Source organism: Centrocercus urophasianus, unplaced genomic scaffold (assembly GCF_019232065.1).
Source record: "Centrocercus urophasianus isolate 14NV4802_14NV808 unplaced genomic scaffold, USGS_Curo_1.0 seq_12, whole genome shotgun sequence".
In the NCBI taxonomy this organism is placed as follows: Eukaryota; Metazoa; Chordata; class Aves; order Galliformes; family Phasianidae; genus Centrocercus; species Centrocercus urophasianus.
In genome coordinates, this window is record NW_024884364.1 from 54940411 (window position 1) to 54963431 (window position 23021).

The 23021-nt window shown below is 42.5% G+C and overlaps 1 protein-coding gene across 2 annotated transcripts in view; it reads right to left on the bottom strand.

The window, feature by feature from the left end:
• The window catches only part of GABRA5 (gamma-aminobutyric acid type A receptor subunit alpha5), a 50288-nt gene extending 27525 nt beyond the window's left edge, over positions 1-22763 (bottom strand). For both annotated transcript variants that reach the window (XM_042810237.1, XM_042810235.1), the window contains exons 1-4: positions 22678-22763; positions 14997-15118; positions 13433-13500; positions 13136-13356 (exon numbers count right to left, since the gene is read on the bottom strand). In XM_042810237.1, the coding sequence (XP_042666171.1) occupies positions 13136-13356; positions 13433-13500; positions 14997-15118; positions 22678-22763 (497 nt within the window). The remainder of the gene's footprint in view (positions 1-13135; positions 13357-13432; positions 13501-14996; positions 15119-22677) is intronic.
• Between the last annotated feature and the right edge of the window lie 258 nt (positions 22764-23021).

Here is a 23021-nt window from a genome sequence, read left to right on the forward strand (position 1 = left end):
ACTTGCTGCCAACATGCAGAAATTCTGGAGCTCTATCAATATGTGGAAATGGCAAAATAAGGGCACAGAAATGCAATAACAATGCTGGCTAGAAATGGCATTATGAGGATGATCTGGGAAGCAGGAAGGGAGGAAGGGAAAAAGGCAAACAGTAATCAGCAATATAAGATATAATGATAAGAAACCGTAAAAAGAAAAAAAAGAAGTCCAATTCAGAACAGAGATAATGTATCATTTTGTGAGAATAGACAGAAAATCTACAATACGGAAAATAAATGACTAAAGACTGAGATATCTGCCCTTAGGCAAAACTGCTCTTGGACTTTATTTTTGTAAAAGAAATTTCAAAATCACTAAAATATGGAGTTGTCTGCAGAGGAGACTGCCCTTGGGCACCAGAGCCAGCGAAGCCACAGTCACAGAGAGTGCTACATGGATGAATTTAACAATCTGGTGCTAGCAGCATCCTGTCCAGAACCTGCATCCTTTTCATAAAAATCACTCTAATGGGCACTTGAAAGCCAGCCTGCCATCCTTACAGTGCATTGTTATATCTCCTGTGCTAAGTACTGCAAATTTAATTTTCTTGAGTTAAGAAACTTTGCTCGAAGTGCCATCATAAAGCTGACGTTATACTGCAGTCCATTTCCTGTTTGTATACCAGTGGTTCAAATATTTTGTTTGAAAGGCTGCAGCTCTACAACACTTTAATACTCTACATGGGTCATCTGTAAATCTCAAGGAAGGGATCCTCATGTTCCTTCTCATATCCCGAAACAGCTGGGAAGCTAAGTGAAGGAAGATTCAATGCAGAATCACGAGTAAGACCTGGTTCACTGGAATGCCTTATGAATTGTAACATGCCTCTGGAAAAATTTCTTATGTGTAATGAGGGACGCTGTTGACATTCCTGAGCTGACACTGGGGAGAAATGAAGACAAGATACACAGAGAATGTGACCTAATGGAATTAAGTCCACCCCCAGAACTATTTTTGCCTGCAATAAATGGAAGGGTAACATACACAGCTGCAGGGTACTGTGCAGCCAAGACCTGCCTCAGAAGCTGCAGTTTGTCTCAGGTACCAAGGCAACTCCTGTGCCCTCCCTCAATTCGCCAGCCTGCAATAGGCAGCGTGTCCCTTAGCATGCTGCAGGTGCTATCTCCTGGGTCTAGCCCAGTGCAAAGAGAACAGAGTTTAGCAGCTGCAAGTGCACCTGGATTGCAGCCTTCCTCTTCACTGCAAGGGTTCTCTGAAAGAACTTCCTTTTGCAAGGAACCTCTTTCTTTACCTCTTCATACTGGTATGTTTATTTTCTTCTCACCTTTCCAATCCTAAGGCCACTTCTAACCTGGCCATCTTGAGCAAGTGAGCTGGCTATGCCTTTTTGTTATACTTTAATTTAAGAAGCACACAATTGAGGCCCTTGTGTATTTTTAAAATGCTCAGTGAACATTCTCCTGGCTACCTCTTACCAGGTGTGCATTTCCTGATATGGGTACAACATCTAGCGCACAACACAGCCATGAATCTTGATAGACTGCATAGAGGTTATCACCCTGAATTTCTGCAGAGAGCTCTGCACCCCACAGCAGTTGTTTTTCATTAATATGTACAAACCTGAAAAACAGCACCACAAAACTGACTCTTGGTTCATAGAGACTGGATTTCCTACAACATACGGGAGAAAAAGCAGACAGCAGCCACCCCTTATGATTGCGAGGCTGGAAGTATGGGTTGTTGCATACAGATTTCTCTTTGGTGTATTGCTCAAGGTACTTAATCAGATCATAGCTCCAGGAGTCACAGAGAACCTGATATCTGGGTCTGTTCATGCAAACATCAGCTGGGGTGGTATTTGCACACATTGGTTTCAAGCACCATGTCAGAGCTTGCATACTCCATTTTTTACAGCTGATTACAACACAGCTTCTCCCGGATTGCTGTTAATGCAGAATGAGAAAGGAGGCCTGGGCATGTAAATATAAACCAGCCTTTTAATACAGTCGTTCCAGAATAATCTGACTGTGCTCACTGTAGCAGCCACCTGAGCTACAGACCATCTCCACATCAAGGTTATACTGTCAGAACACCAGCACCATTCACATTACAACTCTTTCAAGTAGAAATATTTAAAAGCTTCCCTCCTCCACTATCATTCTGTCTCAATAAAAGCCCTATGGGATCAGTTTCACTCAAACAGAGTTTTTGACAAGATTATAAGTAGTTGTTAAAGGTCTGTTACAATGAGAGGATGAAACTCTTATTTTACTGAAGTTAAAGGTAAAATTCTTCCTGACTTCAACGGGCCAAATTTCATCCATAGTATGTAAGAAATCTTGGTTCCAGCCACTGATTTCTTAATAACTACAAAATTCCACTTTCATAAAGCTCTGAACGCTTACGCCATCCAAAAGTTGTTCAACCAGCTAAAACCTACAGCACACCTTAACTACTTGAGAAAAAAGTTGTCTGCAAATTATTTCACATATCACCCATAATTGCACATCAAAGTTTCATCAAACTTATGTCTAGCCTTTTCTTTAAGAACATAAAGTGATTATTAATGTTCTGTTTCAACGAGGTGCACTTTAGGTGCATGAAATGAATATCCATATAAGAAATAAAGCAAGACTTCATGGCAAGGCTTCCTCAGTTTGTAAAAGTCACCTTCAAACATTTCTGCTGGAGAATTGAGCGTGCCAATTCTTCCACTAGGCCATTCCTTTCAACACAGTTGTTACAGTCTAGGATGCAGCAAGGGAATAAAATTGAGACATTTGAGACCCAGTCATACATAATGGAAGTACTGCAAGGAGAGACAGGAGCTCATTGGCAGTCCCCCAAGACCCTTTTGCAGGGCTGTGCAAGGAGCTTCTCACTGTTCCCCTGGTTGCCCAAGAGGGGCTGAAAGCACAGATATTTAAGGAATGAGGAGGAGAAAGACAGGGAATGTTCAGGGATGCCACCATGTACTTCTCTCAATGCAAGGAGTATCATCTACTACTGCTCTTGGGAAAAGTGCTGAGAGACTGAACAAAGTTATCACCTCTCTGGTGCATTGGAAGTGCAAAAAACACTTTCTGGAGTATTATCTACAGCTGCCAGATGGAAGGTGAGGGCAGTCACCTGCCTGGAGAGCGAGCAGACAGCCACAGCAACCTGCTTTTTCTTATCAGATATTAGTTCCACTATGCAAACAAAGGAAGGAAAAAGGAGAAAGCTTTAGAAGGAGAAAGCAAAAAGGAAAAGTCACCAGAGGCTTTTAGGAGAGGTTAACTCAAGTGCTGAGTAACTGAGGAGGTACTGATGAAGCTGATGCATGGGAGGTTTTGTTGGCTCTAAGGTACTGGGATTAGTACCTCAGTTATGAAGCTCTCCCGCCTGCCCTAGACCACAGAACAGCTGAGCCTTTTGAGTTCCTGTTTCTGTGCCATTGGCCTGATTAAAGGAGCATTTTAACAGTGTGCTCTGGCCCTGTCTGTGCTGGTAGCTTATAACTACTGTGGGGCTCGGGCCAGAATGGGTGTGAAGATTCAAAGTCCCCATTCCAGTATGAGGCCAGCTACCACCATTTTCCTTAGAAAAGGCAAAACGTTAACTTGAAACTCATCTCCAACCTATCTCAACATATCCCAGTCATGACAAAAAGAGCTAGGTTTATTGAGCCTCAACCAAGCCATACCCAAACTGAGAAACTTCACTGCTGCATCAGACCAGGTATTTGCTCCAAGAGAACCTCAGCAGAACAATTCATACTGCACCAGCACTTCCAGTATAAGCCCTCGTGCACTCACATGGATAGCAGAATAATGGAGTCCTTTGTACTTTTTCAAACTGCAAATGCTAGGTTTGTGAAATTACTCATTTAGCCTTGACTCAGGATGCAGCTACTCACTCCATTCACCTATTGTGATGGGAACACTTTCATGACCAAATCATAACCAGTCATTATTCCTATAACCAAACCATAACTCCTAAAGGGTTTTAAGGAACGATTTGTTTCAAATCCCTGCAGAAAAACTGTGTGTAACTAGTGCCTCATTATTTTCCTTAACTGTATACATATGGCAAAATGAATATCTATATGCATATATATAAAGGCCTGCCATGATTCTGAAGGACTTTCCACACAGTCCTATGGAATACTGTGGATGTGGATGTGCTGGGTTACCTAACGCAGTAAAGAAGCATTAGGACATGGATACACATTCAGTTCTGGTACTGATGACTGTAGAAGTCATCCTGAGTTTCACCCCTCACTAGATGATCTATCCGCAACATAGCTCAGAGGGAGAAAATTGGTGATTCACAGGAATTCAAACACTTGGAGCTGGAGTGAGACAAAATTTCAGTCCTTACCTGTTTCTCCTTCTTAGCCAAGATACTACCCTTTTTCAATTTTTCTGTGATGCTTGAATGTATTATCTTTACATCACATTGAAATGTACTTTGAAAATGCCACAGAGAAGGGTTTGTGGAATAATAAGTACTCCAGTCACTGAAGTTTTTGTGAACTGTCTGTAAGTAATTCAGAGGCATGGTGAGACTGGCAGAATTCTCATTTTAACTGTACCAAATTCTTAGCATAGCTTATGCGGAAGTGAGGGAACAAGTCTTTAATTGTCTAGATTAAATACGTGGAAGACTAGGTCATCCTGAGATGATCAGAGGTGGATGGAATTGATCTCAAAAGCTCTACCACTTCCTGCATGTGGATTGCCTTTGTATGCCCAGAGCACGCTTTCTAGACAGCTGCAGAGTTAGACGTTCACCCTCTAAGTATAAGAGATACTTAGAAAGTCAATGAAACAACCAACAGAGTGCTTAGGGACACCTACGGCTAGATCAGGTTGCTCAGTGCCTGGTCCTGCCAAGCTTTCTTTCCCTTCTGGTTCCTTACATATGATGAATACTCCTTTAAACACCATGAAGAAGAACTTCAAATCTCTCCACTACTGCAGTAGTTTCTATTTCCACTTAAATCTTGAATTAAAATCAAAAATTCTAACTAGTACTAGCAGTGTCAATAAAGCTGACGCAATTGTTGATGTGGGTAGAGTGGGAAACAACACCTCAATGAACTCATACTTCATTTTGATGTGCCACTCATTGCCCCATGTCCACGTTACACATTTCAGTCACGATCATCTAAGCAGCACGGCCATTTAGGCATGTTTGGCCAAGTGCTAACTGAGAGAAATACAACTGTTTTTGTAGTGTTGTGTACTGGCTTCTCACTACCTCTCAAGGAAAAATCATCCCACTTGGTGACAGAGCAAGCAAAGGACAGCAGTGCCTGGTTTGCACATGGGATTGTCTGGCCCCTCCTTCAGTAGAAGATCCAAGTACATGAGTAGGAAGGGAGCACAGAAAACTCTGGCACATGCCAGAGGAGACGGAAGCTAAGGACTAAGACGGACATGGCACAGTGCACCCGCCCTCCGATTTTGATACTGGCAATTAAACAATTTGATCAGTGTAGATTTTCTAACTGGCCAAAGGGGCTTTATTTCTTCTATTTCTGTCTGTAAGTATGGCACATATTCCTCCATTGGATCAGGTCATCTTGATGCACAACCATTATGTTCTTTCCTCCCAGATCACACAGCACTTGTATTTATACAGACAGGTACTAAAATACAGGCACTGTTTTCTATATAGACAAATGAGCCAGATTTAGAAAGTAATAAGGGATGAGGTAGACCAGATGGGCAGTACCAGCGTGTTTGGACTCTCTTACATCTAGACTCATATGCACATGGTAAGATAGGTAGGAGGGATTATGATTTGGCAGCCCTGAACACAAAGCTGAAATCTTTGATTACCTTCCATGGTTCAGACAAAACATCTAGAGCTCCATAACATTACACAAGGAAACCAGCCTACTGCATTACTTTATTCTGATATACATGTTAGTAATTTGATGAAGTCTTCAGAGAAGGGCAAATTACTATCAATTTCCTACATGGTAATTGTGTTGCTTCGGGAATCATCTTTTCCTCTACCCTAATACGTTCATCTGCTAAAATATTCTGAAGTATGTTAGACCTAAGAAGCTTCCATCTCAACTTGCAATACTTCCCATTTATTTCTGAGTGACTATCAATACCAAACACCTTCATTCTCAAAATCCTTCAACACTTATTTTCTCCAAAACCATACAATATGCAAACTCTTAAATGCATCTTCCTGATCACCAGCTCTTAGCTAAGGCAAGACCTCGGGCATCCCTTGCTAGATAGCCTTCTCCTCACCAGTTGTCCTCTTATCATACATAGAGTCTTTTCCCTTCATCTAAACTACCAAAGGCAGGATTGCAATTTATGGGGATTTCTTTTATTCTTCCTAAGGTATAATATATTCCCTCCTACACCCACCTAGACAAAAGTGGAGGAGTGAACCCAATTTTAGTGTGCTCACATGTTCTGTACTTGCACAGCCTTCGGCTTTAAGTTGCATGAAGAGGAAACTGCAAGTTCTTCACAACACAGCTAGAGGATCAGCTGCTGCCCAGAACATTCCACAGCTTTTCTCAGCTTACACATGCCATCCTCCAGACTACATGAGCATGACAGTAGAAAACACCAGTGGAAATAAGCAGATAAGATGGGATTCAAGTGACTAATCATAGATACCAACAGTAGCATTCCCAGGATCTTTTTTTTTTTGAAGCTATGAAAAAAATAGAAACCCCCTCAAAGAGTGGAGAGAAATAAGCATCTTTCACACTGAAGGAAATATCTACAACAGTGGAGACAACCAACTTCTTTCAAATTTCCCTTCTTTGTGCTGGGAGCAATTCTGAGCCAAGAGACTCAGCTGCAGCCATCAACATTACAGACAAATGAAATTAGCTGAGGAGGATCCCAACCGTGCACTGCCACTCTGTGTTACAGATCGCTCACTGGCAGCTTCAGTGCAAACATAACTGTACTTCAGGGGATGGTGTTTCCACTTTGGCAGATGAAGATTTTAATTTCAGCTTAAGTGAAATGATGAGAGAGTTCACTGCAATGTTCTGCTCTCTTGGTGATAAAAAAGACAAGAGTAACCAAAGCAATTCCTCCACACCTATCAGGTACTCCCAAAGCTCTGCTCACAGAACCTGTGACCTGCCCAACAATTTGGGCAAAGACAGGGTCACCAATGAAGCTGTGAATACTTGGAGGATAGCCATCAGGGCATGACTCTACTCCTTCCTCTGTTACGTCATCTCCTCCTTTCCACACACATAGTTTCAGGTCACCCTGTCTGCAGAAACAACTGATACTTGTCCTGATTCCTTGTTAAAAATTAGAAATTGGACAGAAACTGTACCTGCTGCCCCCAGCAGAAAGATAGAATGGCTCCTGTGCTCAATACAGAGCTAAAATTGAAGCTAGATCTTTTGTAACCCCTCAAAGTCCAGCCACACATCTCCCTTATCCAAAGATGGACTGGGTCCAGTTTGGGTTTTGTCTTTTAATCAATGTTACCCTTGCTGTGAGAGTTTGTGTCTCTGTGATGAAGGCCTCAGAAGGGCTCTGCCCACCTCTATTACCAGCAGAATAGGCTACTGTCCTACACTCTTCATAGGGACTATATTTGAGCAGATAATAATTTCTCATTTTTAACGTTACATCACAGCCTCCTCCTGTGCCCTTCCCTCCCTGCGGGTAATTTCACCTCTAGATTTTTGAAGCAACAAAAAATCTCAGTTCCTTGAAGAACAACTTTTGAGAAATGGGGCAATGTGCATTAAAAACAGAAAAACTAGAATTGATATACGTGGTGCTAAAACAAGAATCCTGCTGATACACTGTCCTCAGGGTAGGGCCTTTCACTTTGTATATCCCGATTTTCTCTTCCTCTGTCAAAACCTGAATTGATGATAAGCAGCTGAGAGTCCGTGGCATCATAGTTGTTTTTCACCACTCTGCAAGCTTCAGCACAAAGTGAAGAAATTATTTTTTTTTCTTCGAGCTTCAGGCTTTTTGAAGTTTGAATAGGAAAGCAGAGGCAGCAGGTCTTTAATACATTGAAAGGAAATGTACATTTGTAATAGCTCTCAATTAGTTTAGTAATATTTATACAATGCCCAAAGCATTGCCAGATCCTTTTCTGTAAATATAAATGGATGCAAAAATGAGACTTTCCTTCTGAAGTAAGAACAACACGCACAATTTGAACAGAAATGTTCTCATCTAGAAGGCTGACTGAAGATTAACATCTCTTTTTAAAGTATAGATTTTTTTGGTCACTGCTCACTCAGGGCCATGCAAGCAAATCTCCATCTGGGAAAGGGCACTTTCTGGCACCACCAGTGCTTGCAAACCCACATATTTCTCACATAACTATTTTTCCCTAAAAATAAAAAATCAAAACAAGCAAACAAAACCTGACTTTCCTAATGGAAGCCTTGAAAACAGCACTGCATCTCCCGTTAGTTGATGTTATAGTCAAGAGATCTACAGTATGAAATTACCAGCTTGCTATGGAAATGTTTCATAGAAGAGCAGACTGTGTGCTAACGCATCCAGAACACGTGTAAACTTGCACATGCAATTTTAATGCTGAGTGTTAACACAGGAACTAGCAATTCCAGCTAGGCAAACTATGCATCCACTCAGAATGCCCAGCAGCATGCTGATGCTGCCATCAAGCGGATGGCCTATCTACACAACACTGAATTTTAAATGACTTCCACAAACAGTAAAAATAAATGAATTTTGGAGCCATACAAAAGATTTTGGTAGTTTCTTAACCGTACAGACAAATGTCTGCAGTCTCAAGCCAGTAAATTATGCAGATGCTGCTTAATGCAACATACTCCTGGAAGCACTCAAGGCCAGGCTGACCTGGGCAGCCTGAGTTGGGTGGGACCAACCCCAGCCCAGGGCAGGGGTTGGAGCCAAGTGGATTTTAAAGTCCCCCTCAATCCAAGCTATTCTGTGATTCCATAATTCCATGATATAAATGTAACCACAGCTAGAATCTCTGGCAGCCTTCAATTGTTGTAATAATAACGAGGAAATCTATTTGCATATACATCACACACACGACCATGTGACAGTTAAAATTCCAAATTATGGCAGATGTTTAGATACCTAGAGGTAGCAAAGGTGGCCTGGTTCCATTCAAACTGAAGGTAAGAATTGGGCTCCAAGGAGTTTAGACCTTATCATGAGATTAAAAGAATGTTCAGCATCTAAAAGCTGAAAAAAAATCAAGTTCAGTTGTCTATCAACTGCTGGCCAAAAGCTCAGTTACGCTCCAAAGGCAAACATCATCTGCTCCACACAATTTCTGGCCAAAAAAAAAAAAAAAAAAAGGCATTCTTCCAGTGTTCTACAGCAAAGTTTATCAAAGCTGAAATTTCTACAGTCATCCCCCATTGAGTACAGAAAAGCTGCTCACTGAGACAGTTGAATTCTCTTAGCTTGAAAGGTCTGCTTAAACCATTGTCCTTGAAACAGAGTAGTTTTAAGGAACAAATGAGCTTTATGCTTTTAATAGCATTTATTTCCCGACTCAGATAATCTAAATATTTTTCAAGCATTTGAAGGGACAGAAGAATAAAATTTTTGCCTGCTTTCACAAAGCCATTTTCTATACAGATGAGTGAAATACCGACCCTTTACCACAGCGCTCTTACGGAATAGATAATTGAAAATGGAGCTGCAGACAACACTCCCCTCTAGGGGCAGAGAAAGAATTTGCAACACTCAATTCAGTGTCGTATCATTTGTAAACCAACAAAATAGAAGAGATAAGGCCTACCAAAATCAAAGACAATCAGAACTATTAAGCTATTCCCCACAGATAATATTGCTGTTTATGAAATCTATCTAAAGAGCACATTGTGTTCTAATGTTCAGGCAGAAAAGTTTTAAAACTGTACGTTACAGAAGCATATTTATTGCGGTTCTACAGCAAAATATATCCTACCAATTCCTGACCTAGACTACAAATCATGGAATGCAACATGCAAAAAATTCAGTTCTCTTTATAAGTAAACACATTTATCATGAAAATATATGTACTGCCAAGTGCTAGAGCTGGAAGTTTGCTCAGCTGATCAAACTCGTATATTTGGAAGTCAAATAAGAGGAGGGTCAACGTTGGCTCAGCTGCTCTCCTCCTCTTCATTCAGGCAGCCAGATGCGAGGTTGCAAAAGCAATTCAGGCATCTTTGTCAATGACAGAGGGTCCAATCCTCCCGGCACAGATTACTCCTACGTACAGTCTGGGAAGCTCACAATTCCTCCTTGGAAATGAGGGGGATGAAGAGCTAAGGGAGGGCTGTCTCCACATCTCCAGATCCTGTGAGCCAAGTGAGTGGGGTGGGACCTGCAGAACACAAGGCTCATGCCCCAGCTGAGGTCCAGCATCCTCCACCAGCGCACTGCTGCTAAGACAAAAAGCCCTGAGTCCCGCATTCTAATTTCTCAAGAAATGCCATTCTGGCAGCACTGCGCAGCCATATCTCTGTCAAGATCTGCTTGAGGGGTAAGCACAGGTCACAGCCATGCTGCACAGTCAGGTCAGGCTCTTCCACTGCCTCCTGGCACAGCACCACTACTGCTGATGAACTGCCCACCAAGACAGACCGTGATCCTGAAGGCAGCACAGCTCCCCACATCTCATCACAGCAGCCTCCCAGCGTGAGTTTGAACAGAATAGAATGTACACTCTTTTATTTTTAAAAAGTTATTACTTGCAATAGTGGAAGGGAAGCTATTTAAAAAGCTTTGCGCTCCATTTCTTATCACATACAGCATGGTTAGTTGGAATTTATTTCCATACACATGCACACCCACACTGAATACTCTACACAAAAAGAAAAAAAATAAAATTGTCTCATGTTTTTTAGGCTACAGAAGTATTCTGCATCTTCCTGTAGCCTACAAAAAACACAAATCCCAAGAAGCCCTAACCTAACATTTTGAGAGTGTCAGTGACACACATCGCCAGGCTCTTCATAGAAGGGAGGGTAAGGCTGCCTGAGCCCTCCTCATCTCTGCTGCTGCTTCTTGGGTTATGAGCCAATAAAACGAGGTTGCCTGGTAAAGACATGTAGCAGGACAACAAAAACATCTGAACCAAGTCCAAACGTTGCTGGAGCAGGGCAGCCTTCTCTCTGGTACACACACAGCCTATGGCCCTGGTTTTACCACTCCCTGACAGAGCTACTTCCACAGAGCAGCTGAGAGGCAACGGCAGCTTGCTCAGGTCTTGTTCTGTTTCTTTAGGTGTCTCTGTTACTTGCTTAAAAATCATCAGGAAACGCATCAGTGGCAGTCTTTGGGGGTGCACAAAGGCAGCCCTGGCTGCAGTGGGGCTGCTTTTAAGGCAAGAGTTACCAACTTTTTTTTTGAAACAGGTTTCTCTTATAGTTATTTTGACTTTCATTAATCTAAACATGTATGCATATCCTCATGTAGATTCAGGAGTTTATTGATCTCAACAGTGACCTGAAAGGCGGTTGTGGCAAGGTGGGGATTGGTTCTTCTCCCAGGTAACAGCGATAGGAAAAGAAGTAATGGCCTCAACTTGTGCCAGGGGAGGTTCAGGTTGGATATTAGGGAGAATTTCTTCTCAAAAAGAGCAGTGAGGCAGTGGCACAGGCTGCACAGGGAGGTGGTGCAGTCACCATCCCTGAAGGTGTTGAAGAACCGTGTGGATGTGGCACTGAGGGACGTGGTCAGTGGGCATGGTGGGGGTGGGCTGATGGTTGGACTAGATGATCTGAGAGGTCTTTTCCAACCTTAGTGGTCCTACGATTCTATTGCAGCGATCACTAATTCAGCAAAAACCATGAGAAAAAACAGCAATATGTATAGCAGAAGAGAAAGTGAGCTCTTTTTTCCTTTTTAACACGACCTGTATCACCTCTTAGCTTTTTCAGCAGTTGAGCAGTTTTACAAATGTGATTATCTAAAGCTGTAAGGATGTACTTAAGGATACCTTACATCTCCTGTATCTCTTTTCCTCTGTTCCATTCAAGGGAAGGGATTTAACAATAGGGTCAAATAACAAATGAGTAAATAATCAGGACCAAAACATCTGAAATAAACCTTAAGAACATTTAGGTGCCTCCATACAGAAATGTAATTCCTGAACCAAACAAACATTAACCACTTAAAGCCCCCCAAAACTCTACTAGCCCTAAACAGCCAGCCCCACAGCCAGGATAGGAGTGCTTACCTTCACTGGGGGGCAAGTTCTCAAAATCCTCATTTCTAGGCACCCCAGGACCTAATGCCAGCTCCCCAGACACTCTGACGGGACTCGTGCTCCTATGAGACTACAGACTCCTATCAGACAAGCTTAGAGTAGTAGGTTTTTTCTTTCATCTCTTTTCAAGTGTTCTCTATATGACTACACTCTCAGAGAAGACTTTGCTGAAGATACGTGGAAATCTTAATTACTACAGCCTAATTACTTTTAATGAGCAAATCGCCATATACTGACATGGGATTTGGCCTGAGAAGAACTTCAGACAATCCTCTAATGTCACTGATATTATATATAATATCTAGGTTATGCAATGATGAAGCCTGACAGTATCCTCTAGTCAACCTGAAGAACCCTGAAGAACTCAGATGCAAATTTGTCCTCTGACAGTGTACTGCCAGCTTTGTTTTCAGGAAAATACTTGCTAAAACAGCTCCTCAGCGCTTCTAGCATACTTCATTTATCCCTGTGATGATTTGCCTTTTAGAACAATTAGTGAAATAGAGAAAGTAATAACAAAAGCTTCAAGGGTTCAAACTGTAGTGCCCCAGAACAAGATGCCAGTCTGTGTGGCCTTTGGGACAGTTCTGCAATTAACACTGCAGCTACAAACACAAACAGTAAGAGGGAACAGATCTGCACTAAAAAAGATGAACAGAATCATCGAATCTGTTGAGAGTATGTTTTTCACTTAATCAAAGGAAATATCTAAGCACCAGCAGTATTCAGAAGCTACAAATTAATTGGTACTTGTAGGCAGTGATTACGTTTTCCTCTTTTCTTGATATTCATATTAATATCTGTGAATGACTGGTTGCATGGCTCTGCTGTGGGTGGGGTAAGTGCCACGCTTCCCTCCTGAATTTGCAGATCTACCTGGGAAACTGCTTAAGAATAAGTGAATCCAGGGTGTTACCTCATTGTGTACAGCAGAGTGCCATCATCCTCAAGGCGCAGAAGTTTGTTTGGTGTCGTCATGTTGTGAGCAATAGACTTCTTGCCGTTGTGGAAAAAAGTGTCTGGCGTCCAGATTTTGCTGGCAAGCAGGTTGTTGAGAGGGAGACGCTGCATAGGTCCTTTGAATCGAAGCCTTTCGTCCTTCCAGCTTTGTCGGAAAAACACATCTATGGTGTATTCCTTGCACAAAAAAACAAGCAGGTTACCACAGGGTCAGTAAATACAAGTGAGTCGGAAGCCATGTGCTAGAACTTACCATCTCTGTGTCTGACACCGGGCCAAAACTGGTAACATAGATGTCTGTTTTCACCTGAGTTATTCTCTCTGCAACAAATATAGACTCTGAGTCAGTAATTGCTTTAAGATGCAGTTCGTGCTTCTGATACATTTCTCTTTTAACAACTTCTGAATCACTCCAAAATCCCCAAAAGCTTGAAATTAACAAAATGTTTAAAGAGACATTTCATCCCTGATCAAATGCAAATATCAACCGTTGAGAGCCCAGGCTCTTTCCCTATGATCACTGGAATGAAACGGGCCCTTCAAAGTTGTAGTTCCCCTGACCTCACTTTCACCACTGGCCATAGGGTAAGTATGCCTTGGAAAGGCCTGTTTCCCTCCAGTTACCGGGCTGGTTTGCTTGATGGCAGACATCTGCACTACAGTTGTTCAAAGTTAGGTGGAATTAGTTCTACTGCCCAGATTTTCAAGACTCAAGCCTGAAGCCCAGAGGAGCGCCTTGAGGCTTCGAGGCCAAAACACTTAGAGGCTGGTATAGAACCTTAGAGATCTAGAGGGAGGCCTGAACTAAAGGCCAAAAGGCATATTGGTCACAAAGCTGACAAAGAAATCTTTAGACTCCGAGGCCAAGCATGCTGCTAGAGGAATGCCAAGAGACAGCCTAAGAGTTCGCAGGGCAGAGGCCCAAAGGGAGACCTAGAGAACTATAGGCATAGCTTCCTAGAAATTTCAGAAGTTCATTACATAAGATGGGAGCACTGAGCCCTATTTTCAAGCATCTCCGTGTAAAGTGAGAGGAAAAGGAGAGAAAGGAATGAAAGCAATGTGTTGGTCTCATAAGAGGAAGGGGTGGGGGTAGTTGGATTAAAAAAGGGCGAGGAAGAAACATAACAGATGGTTTACACATGAGTAGAAGATGAGAGAAATCTGGAGGAAAGAGAGCTGAGAGAGGGCTCAACAGGGTTAGGATGGCAAGTAACTACTCACATGTTACAGCTTTAAAATAGCTGCTGTAGAGGTTATTGAAATGATGTATCAATAGAGCTTTGCTGTAGCTGTCTAAATACAGGAGGTCTGGGGTTCTGTTTTTAACAGAGGTTCTTGTCACTGGCATAATTTTATACATGCTGACCAGCTAGGGAACCCTGCAGCAACCTGATAGCACCCTGTCTCGCTCACCTTAAAAGAGAGAGAAAAGAAATCCAAACTGTATTCAGTTGCAGAAAGCAGGCATCACACATGCTCTCCTCACTCAACTTAAATGATTCACACGACCAACAGAAAAAGCCTTCAGTTATTCTTGCACAGAGCTCTGCCTGTCCAAAGACAAGTCTACTTTCTGGGCCCTGTTTGGTTAATGAAACCCATCCCTCTGATCAAGGCTCTGCTGATAGCAGGTGCCCTGCTTAGAGACATAGTTTTGTGGGCAATACGGTTGGCACAGGGATAGTTGACTAGATGATTTAAGAGGTCTTTTCCAACCTCAATGATTCCATGATTCTGTGATTCTGTGGGAGGGTGGCAAGGGGTCAGTGACCACCGCTTGCACGTTCACTGCCACAGCCACCCAGCTCTGCTACCTCCTAGTCCTGGGCGCAGCCGGTTGTCGTAGCCATCCAACAGGCCATCCAAGATCCTGGTGAAGATGGTAATGTTATCATTGGTGTCCTCTTTTCCTGGTGCTGTCGGCGTTTGAGATAAGCTGTTTCATGCGAAAGAAAAGAGACTCATCAAAAGCTGTTAGCAGCATGGGGCGTCAGACTTGTGGAAACTTCATGATAAGAGCCTGCCTCCCCTCTCATTTCACCTGCTCCTTGTTTTTTCCTGAAAGGAATACTGCAGAATGAAACCCACAGTTCTTCATTCCTCATCTCTCCTCTACATTAATTAGTTTCCCTCCTTGTAGTACGCAAATAATAACAGCATGTAGTGGGCCTCATTCCATAAGGTTTCGGCCAGGTTTGTTTTCTTCTGCTCTTGATCTGAATTCTTTATTTCAGTGAGTTACAGAAAGAAGTGTTTCAGATATTGACCTTCAAGCCAGAAAAATATTACCATGTTTAATTCATAACTTGTCTGCTCAGGTGTCCATGGCTCAGATCTGAAGCTGGCTTACAGAAAAGCACCTAGAAGGATTCCCACAGCACAACTGGAACTTGCACTTCTAGCACCATTTTATTTTCATTCAAGAGAATCCTGTGGTTACTAATGGTTTTGCTTACCTCAAGTTTATCAATAAAAATACTTCACCTGCAGCAAGCAATGAGCGCTTCAGATGGAAAGCTTGCTCAGACTCAGTGTTTGATTCAAGTTTAAGTCTCTACTGAAATTGCCAACAAATGTTTCATCTGCTACGAAGGGCACATCACTCTGCTGATAACCACACACCATCTTAAGCACCCTGTCAAGGGACAGAGATCACTTACACTCAATCTGAACTCATTGTGACCGAGTGACCCAGAGTTTACAAAATAAATAAAATCTGTGTTTATTTACTAATAGTCAGCAGGGAAATAAATCTATAATTAAGTAGAGAGTCTCAAAGCACTCCTCTGAATACACTGCCTTGCAGAACATTTGTAAAATATGCACTATACTTACCTAGCAAAACTGGATTTATAAGAAGAAAAATAAAGGACTTCAACCTGGTTTTCCCTTCACGAGGCTTACACTAACAGGACCTTGCTGACACCCATGTACGTCACTCTTGGTGCAGACTGTTTGGGGACACAAGGTCTGCCTCATGCTGGTGGTCACATAGCCCCTCCCAGTCAGACCCAGTCGTGCATCTGTCCCCCAGTATATCTTGTGTGCTTCTGCTGAAAAAAGAAAGGATTGCAAAGCCTCTCAGGAAAGGGGAGCAAGGAGCTAGTATGATTTCTAAAAACACCAAATCATGAGGAAACACTTGACCTGAAGTGATCCTCATAGCACAGGGGATGTTGGCACTGAGGAAATGGCTTTAAGTTGCAGCAGGGGAAGTTCAGGCTGGCTATTAAGGAAAAATTTATTCTCAGAAAGAGCGGTGAGGCAGTGGCACAGGGAGGTGATGGTCTCTGTTCCGGGAGGTGTTCAAGAACCGTGTGGATGTGGCACTGAGGGACTTGGTCAGTGGGAATGGTAGGGATGTTGATGGTTGGAGTAGATGATCTTAATGGTCTTTCTCAACCTTAATGATTCTATGATTAAAGAGACATTAGACATCCTGCCTGATATGCCAAGCCATTCAAGACAAATACTATACTGTTTGTCAATCATAATCGAATGAGCTCACTACTGAGTGTTACAAGTGACAGTCTAACAAAAAAGGACAGGAGATGAAATTATCACAGATTCTTCAGCTATCATAATTAATGCTTTGGTAAAAGCACTATTTAAAACTTTTCTCATTTCTTTTTAGCCTTTTTCTCAAGAGAAAGAGACATGCATCATGCTGTCTGCCTGTTCCACCGCATCAACGTAGGAATCCATTCCCACTTTCCAATGTACGTGACAGAGAGGCAGAGAGATCAAACTTCATTTCATTTCCACAAGTTTCACGAGAAGCAGTGACTAGACAAGGGGAGAGCGATCTAAATTAATGCCTCATTAAGTAAAAATGGGAGGTCAGCAGCCATCTATTCCCTCTGGCTTGCTGACTGGGCCAGTCAGCACGTATGTAGCTCAAAAACAGCCTCAGCAAAATCAGCCCACCTCCTCTCTGCTAATTAAGAGATACAGAGGAGATTTGCAGGCAATTAGGAAAGATACAGGGAGAAATGGACTGCAGAGGTAAAAGACAGGTGGTGCAATGGGCGATGGGAACAAGGGATGGCAAATAAGGAGCAGGGATTATTGTAAAGGTACAGTGCCAGGCACGTAGCATACAAAGCTTCACTAGTTTCTCTGCTCTTGAAAAAGCTTGTTATTTTTAGTGCTCACATCTGAATTCAACACCAATTCAGCTCAGAGAGAAGATTTCCATTGAACTATTTTCGTAGGGATGGGACAAAATACAACTAGCTCTCATAACCTCTCCAATAATACAAGTAATTGATGGTGCTTTGTTCTGTCTTGGCTATAGACATTTCACCACAACACTATACACACCCTAAGTACTGAAATATGTGTATAGTTTTGTATAGTTCACAGAAAAATCTAATTAATAGATAAAAAAAGCTGGGGAAGTGACTAGGATGAAGACTCATAAAAAGTCAGCACTTCATCTGCAAAACAGCAATCCAATTTAGATTTGGCAGATCACTTTACCCGAAAAAGACGGCATCTGATGCTGACTTTCAGAGAAATGTCAGTATTGTGTGAAGTTCTGTCTGTAGATGGATTACTGTTTGCTATTAATGCAAATGTTGCTTTTTATTTCACAGAAAAGTTAGCATTTTGTGTGTATTCCTGAGATTGCTTATAAAATAGCAATTCTCATTTCGGTGTAAATGCTGAAGTTGCCTTTTCCAACGTAAGAGCTTTAAGACTGTACTGGCAAAGTTACATACGTTGTTTTATATTAGATACTGTAGCTCTACGAGTAGTGAGAACACAGGCGATATCTTAAACCAATTATTTCCACATGCATGAAGACTAGGTTTTATCAAAAAAATTGGTAGCTAAGCACATTATCTTCTTGTTGCAACCAAAAATGTTTTTAAGGGAATGTTTTCAGTTACGGAGTAAAAATAAACCTAGGAAAGAACCTTCGAAGATGCTAAGAAAATTCAAAGATAATTAAATTTAAAGCTCGGTATTGAACATAAACTAAAACAACCAGGAATACTTCTCATTACATTTATTTAATATTGCAGTTTCAGGGTGACTGAAAAAACCATATGCTACAGAAAGAGCCATCAGACCTACAGAAAGAGCCATCAGAGTAAAATCCACTAACTCTCTAAAAATGCTCAGCTACCTCTTCTGATGAGTTCATCGCTTACCATTTTAATCATTCCCTTTTTTGCCATCTAGTCAAAATCGTGTCATGTTCTATTCATAGTTCTGTTGTAATAAGAGGAAAACAGACTACAGACACTTCACAATTTTCCCAAAACATTTTTTTTTTTAAGTGAGAGACACTAAAGAAATAACTGAGGAGTACTTTGCAATTGAAAGCTGCATTTTTTCTCTCTAAGAATAAAGTTTACAAGAACTTGCTTCAATAGGATTAGGAATTATACCAGGCCTCAAGACAAATCAGCAGTTTATGTAGAAGATGGTGGAGAATCCATTTGCACACTTCTGGATACTGTCAGCTGGCCAGATATCAAAGGAAATAGATTCATTTCTCTAAGTGAGCATCTCACCATCCCTTTGTCACCGATTCTTGAGATCTGAAAATGCCAATATTGTTTTGTGAATTTGTGCACCAAAACCTCAGTTCTTCCACAAAACATCAGAATATGGGAGAGGACTGACTGAAAATAATGAAACTTCAATGGTCCCTAGAGATTCTTTAAGAATAATGACGTTTTTTTATTCACCAAGAGCTGTACTTCACAACCTTCTAAGTACAAGCCTTCTGTGAGCATTGCGATGAAAGCCTGTTTCCCATGGGGTAACATTTTATCACCTTCACCCCCTTGCACCTTAACATCCATTTCAGCACCTCCCAACACCCCCTGCGCTTCCAGGCTGCCAAAATGTAGGCTCACGGGCAGCTTTCTGCTGGGCAGAAGGGTGAACCTCCACCTGCCTTCTCTCAGCATTTCTAGCAAACCCGTTTTTCCATTTGTTGAATTGGGCTGATGGGTTCATAAAGTTATCTGGAGCCACTGAAGAAAGAAAAAACAGGATACAAAACATAAATGGATGAGCACAACCATGTAAGCATATGATAATTTACAGAAAATTAGTCTTAAAAATATGAGGAAGAGCTCCCTAGCATCTGTGACTACTCAGCAAGCGTAAACCAGCAGAACTAGCTGCTCAGTGCTGCAGAGACCAGTGTGAAGTAAATGCCACGAGCTGAAGGGGAGGTATGCTTAGCCTAAATAGTAGGATTATGTTCTCAGTGATAAGGGCAGTGAATAATGGGAAAGTATGTGAAACCACCAAGCTGCCACAGCAAGAGTCTCACCACGAGCAGAGACGTGTTGCGTTGGCTACAGCTACGTTTAATTGCAATCTTCTGCTTCCCATGTTTCTACAATTGCAAATATTATTAGCAGATGGTAGCTGATCTGTGGTTACACCAACAACATCCGTCCCTGCTGGTTCAGCTCTCGGACAGATTCCTGAAACTGCATGACAAAATGCAAGTATGCGCAGGGAGCGCGTGCTGCCAGCACGTCAAGAGGGATGTCCATGGGCAGCCTGAGGCTGGCAACGAAGAGCCAGTGTGCAGCAGGGAGGGCTGGCACAGGGCCAGGCATGTGGGACATCTTCCTGCTCATCCACAGCAGTCACCTATCCTGACAGCCCACACAAGGCAGGGTGCTCAGCAGTGCCACTGCACCCCTCTGCCAGGACAGGATCCTACCCATGGGGTGCTCAACCCAAGGTGCTCTGCCTCACCACGGATCACCACATCACCACGTTAATCTTGCAGAAACTCAAATCCAAATATTCTGTTTTTCCTCCGACGTGATGGCAGGAGAGCACCCACCTCCTGCTTGCTATTGGCAGTATGATCCTACCTTGCAGACATGAAACACGACTGAATTCAATGCAACCCTTCATGTCAAACAGATGGAAGAAATCAGATTCTCATCTCATCTGAAAACATTCTTCACAATTATGATTTATTTCTAACGATTCAAATTACTGCCTAAGTGCTATATGCTTTAACTTTTGGTTAGCCCTGGTCAGGCAGTGGGACTTGATGATCTTTGTAGGTCCTTTCCATCTGAGCTATTCTATTGTATTCTAGTTTAGTCTGGTCTACTCTATTCCAAATATTCACCTTCAAGACAACTATCTTGAAATACTTCAGTAGCGTATCTTAGCTCCTCACAACATTATGCAACTCCAGGCTGAAATCACAGAAGCCTGAAAAAGCCTCAACCTGTGCTGGACTCGTTACGCAGAGTGGGCTCATAAAATTGTTAGGCAACAAGAATAGGGGGGGTCGCATACTCTTCTCCTTTAACCTATGTCTTGAAAGTTTGATTCAGTGACTTTTCTTTAAATAACTTTTACAACAATGCCTACAGTCTTTCTTTCTCTACAGCCTACTGATGGGGATAGCACTCAGTAGTCATTCCACATTTATGTTAACCGTTAATCACAGACTTTTGCTGAGATTTCTGAAGTAGCCTAGGAGACTGAGATACATAATTCCTATTTATTTTACCAGGCATCGTGCATCAGAATCCCCAAAGGTGGCTTTGGCTATGTCAGCAAACACTGTATTTATGATTTAATATAATCATGGAATGACTACAGAGAACTGTAAACAAATCTCTGCCCTCATCTCTAATGCCCTACTGTATTTTGTGTCTAATTTGTGGCCATTTGACCAATCACTTTTGTTTAGCACACTGCTGAAAGCACTGAAATGTAGCAGGGCAATTCAAACGTGGATGAAGCTAATAAAAAATAATCTGATAGCAACAGCAAGTATTATCAGTATTAGATTCTGGATCGTAGCAGTTAATAAAGCAGCCTACATGCAAATTGTACCGCTCTGTCCTGAAGAGTCAGTCCCAAAGCACTTAGCAAATTACACTCTGAAACTGCTTCTGCCTCCGAAACAGAAGCGCTGGAGCATCCTCTGTCTTTTGAGCAGGGTCAAAATTCAGCCCTAAGGCAGCGTGTGAGTGGTGCAGTCAATTGGAGCTGCTTATCTCTGCAGGCCCTGACTAAAATTACGAGATCAGAAATTGGGGGGTGGGAGGGCAGTTACGTGATGATCTCATTTTAGTGCACAGCAGCTTTTGGATAACTCACAAAAACAAATGTCCTAGATTCCTCTAGCTGTCCTCTGGCAGGTTATGGGCCGTGAGGATACCTACTTAGGACTGGGATTCAGTGTTTACCTGAAGTTGAAAGGGAGAGTTAGGCCCTTTGTTCTGCAGTACTGCATATCTGTTCTTCTCTTAGAGGAGTAATGCAGTTACAAGGTAGACAAACCCCGCACCAAAAATGTCTTGCCAAACTACTGCAGTTGAAACCTTCTGCTGGGATGAAGGAAGGTCAGGAAGGGTTACAACCCATAGTTTTCTCAATGTGAGAATACTTTGTTAAATCCCTGCCATGCCAAGACAAGGGACAACCATCTTAGTCCTCTCCATTTCTACTAGAAAGCCCAGTGGGAGTTTTGCCCTAGGCTGCAGTGAAAGCAGACTCCAGCTATTCCAAGATGCCCACAGTGGACTGCAGCTCTTTGCCCTCCCTGCGGTGTGCAGGTCTGCAGCTGCTCAGACACGGCACCGTGCTCACTGTAGGACTGCACAAGGCATACACTGAAGAGAGGGCTCAGTCCTGTTTACAGTACAGACAGACATCTTTCAAATTCTGGTCTTTCTTCCAGTTCCAATCTGGAAAAAAAACATTTTAATTGAAACCAGAAGCTGATTTGCATCTCCATTTTGTACCTTCTTCTAGCAAGGCACTGATGGGCATGCTTGTGAATCAGCACACGGGGAGGATTCATTTCTTTCTTCTAGTGAAATCATAAATAATTGTTCTCCTCCACAAAAAAAAAAAAAAAAAAAAAAAAGAATCAACCTACGTTTCCAGGGCACTTGCTAAATGCTTCTCAGTGGCACATTCTTATTTTGAGAAGTCCATAGGATCTCTAGGTTTAGGGGAAATGGATAGCTAGGGGGTTTCTGCTTTTCTGTTTATTGAAGAACAATCGTAGGAGTATTTCACAATAGTATTTCTGAATGTCACCGTCAAGACAGCATCTACAGCAAAATCAGGAAACGGAATTCCTTGTTACACGCTTCTGAGAAGTGCAATTTCTGGTTATCTCAGCAAGTTTCCAACTCAGCTGTCCCTCCGAGCTGTCCCAGTGCTGGAGTGTGACCCAGCCAAGAGCACACCCTGTGTCCTGCTGTGCAGCACTGCCTGTGCTGTGCCCTGCTCAGATCACCCAGGCCCTGTCCAAGCTCTCCACGTCCCCCCCTACAGAAGCCCTCCTACAGAAGCAGTATGAGATGCTGAGGTGGAGCAGGAAAGCAACCCACCCCTCTTCTCGCAACACCACAACGTTCAGATCAAACGCAAAGCTTGCTTGTTTTGTTCTGCTGCTCCACACCGCATGGAGCCAAAGCTTTTCATTTCCTTCCAAAAGCCACAGCAAAAATCCAAACGTAATTGGCAACTTACCCGAAGCGGCCAGCTAAACTCATGGAGACGCAGAAGAGGAAGAAGTTTTTGATCATGATAAAGCCAGAAACCGTTCCATTGTCCATTCCAGAGGAGATGCGTAACGCAGGTGGTTGCTTGGGGGAAGGTGCAGCTGCTCACTTTGGTCTCACTCTGCAACAATGCAAAAAGGAGAAATTATCACAGGTCGGAGCAGCAGGACGGCCGGGCTCAGCCAACACCATGTCTTCTGCTCCCTGTGTTTCTCACAAACTTATGGAGGCTTATGTAAACATCAGCTGTTTATGTAAAATTCTACACTGGCAAGGACATGCTTTACCTTCTGCTGACAGCAAACTGCAAAA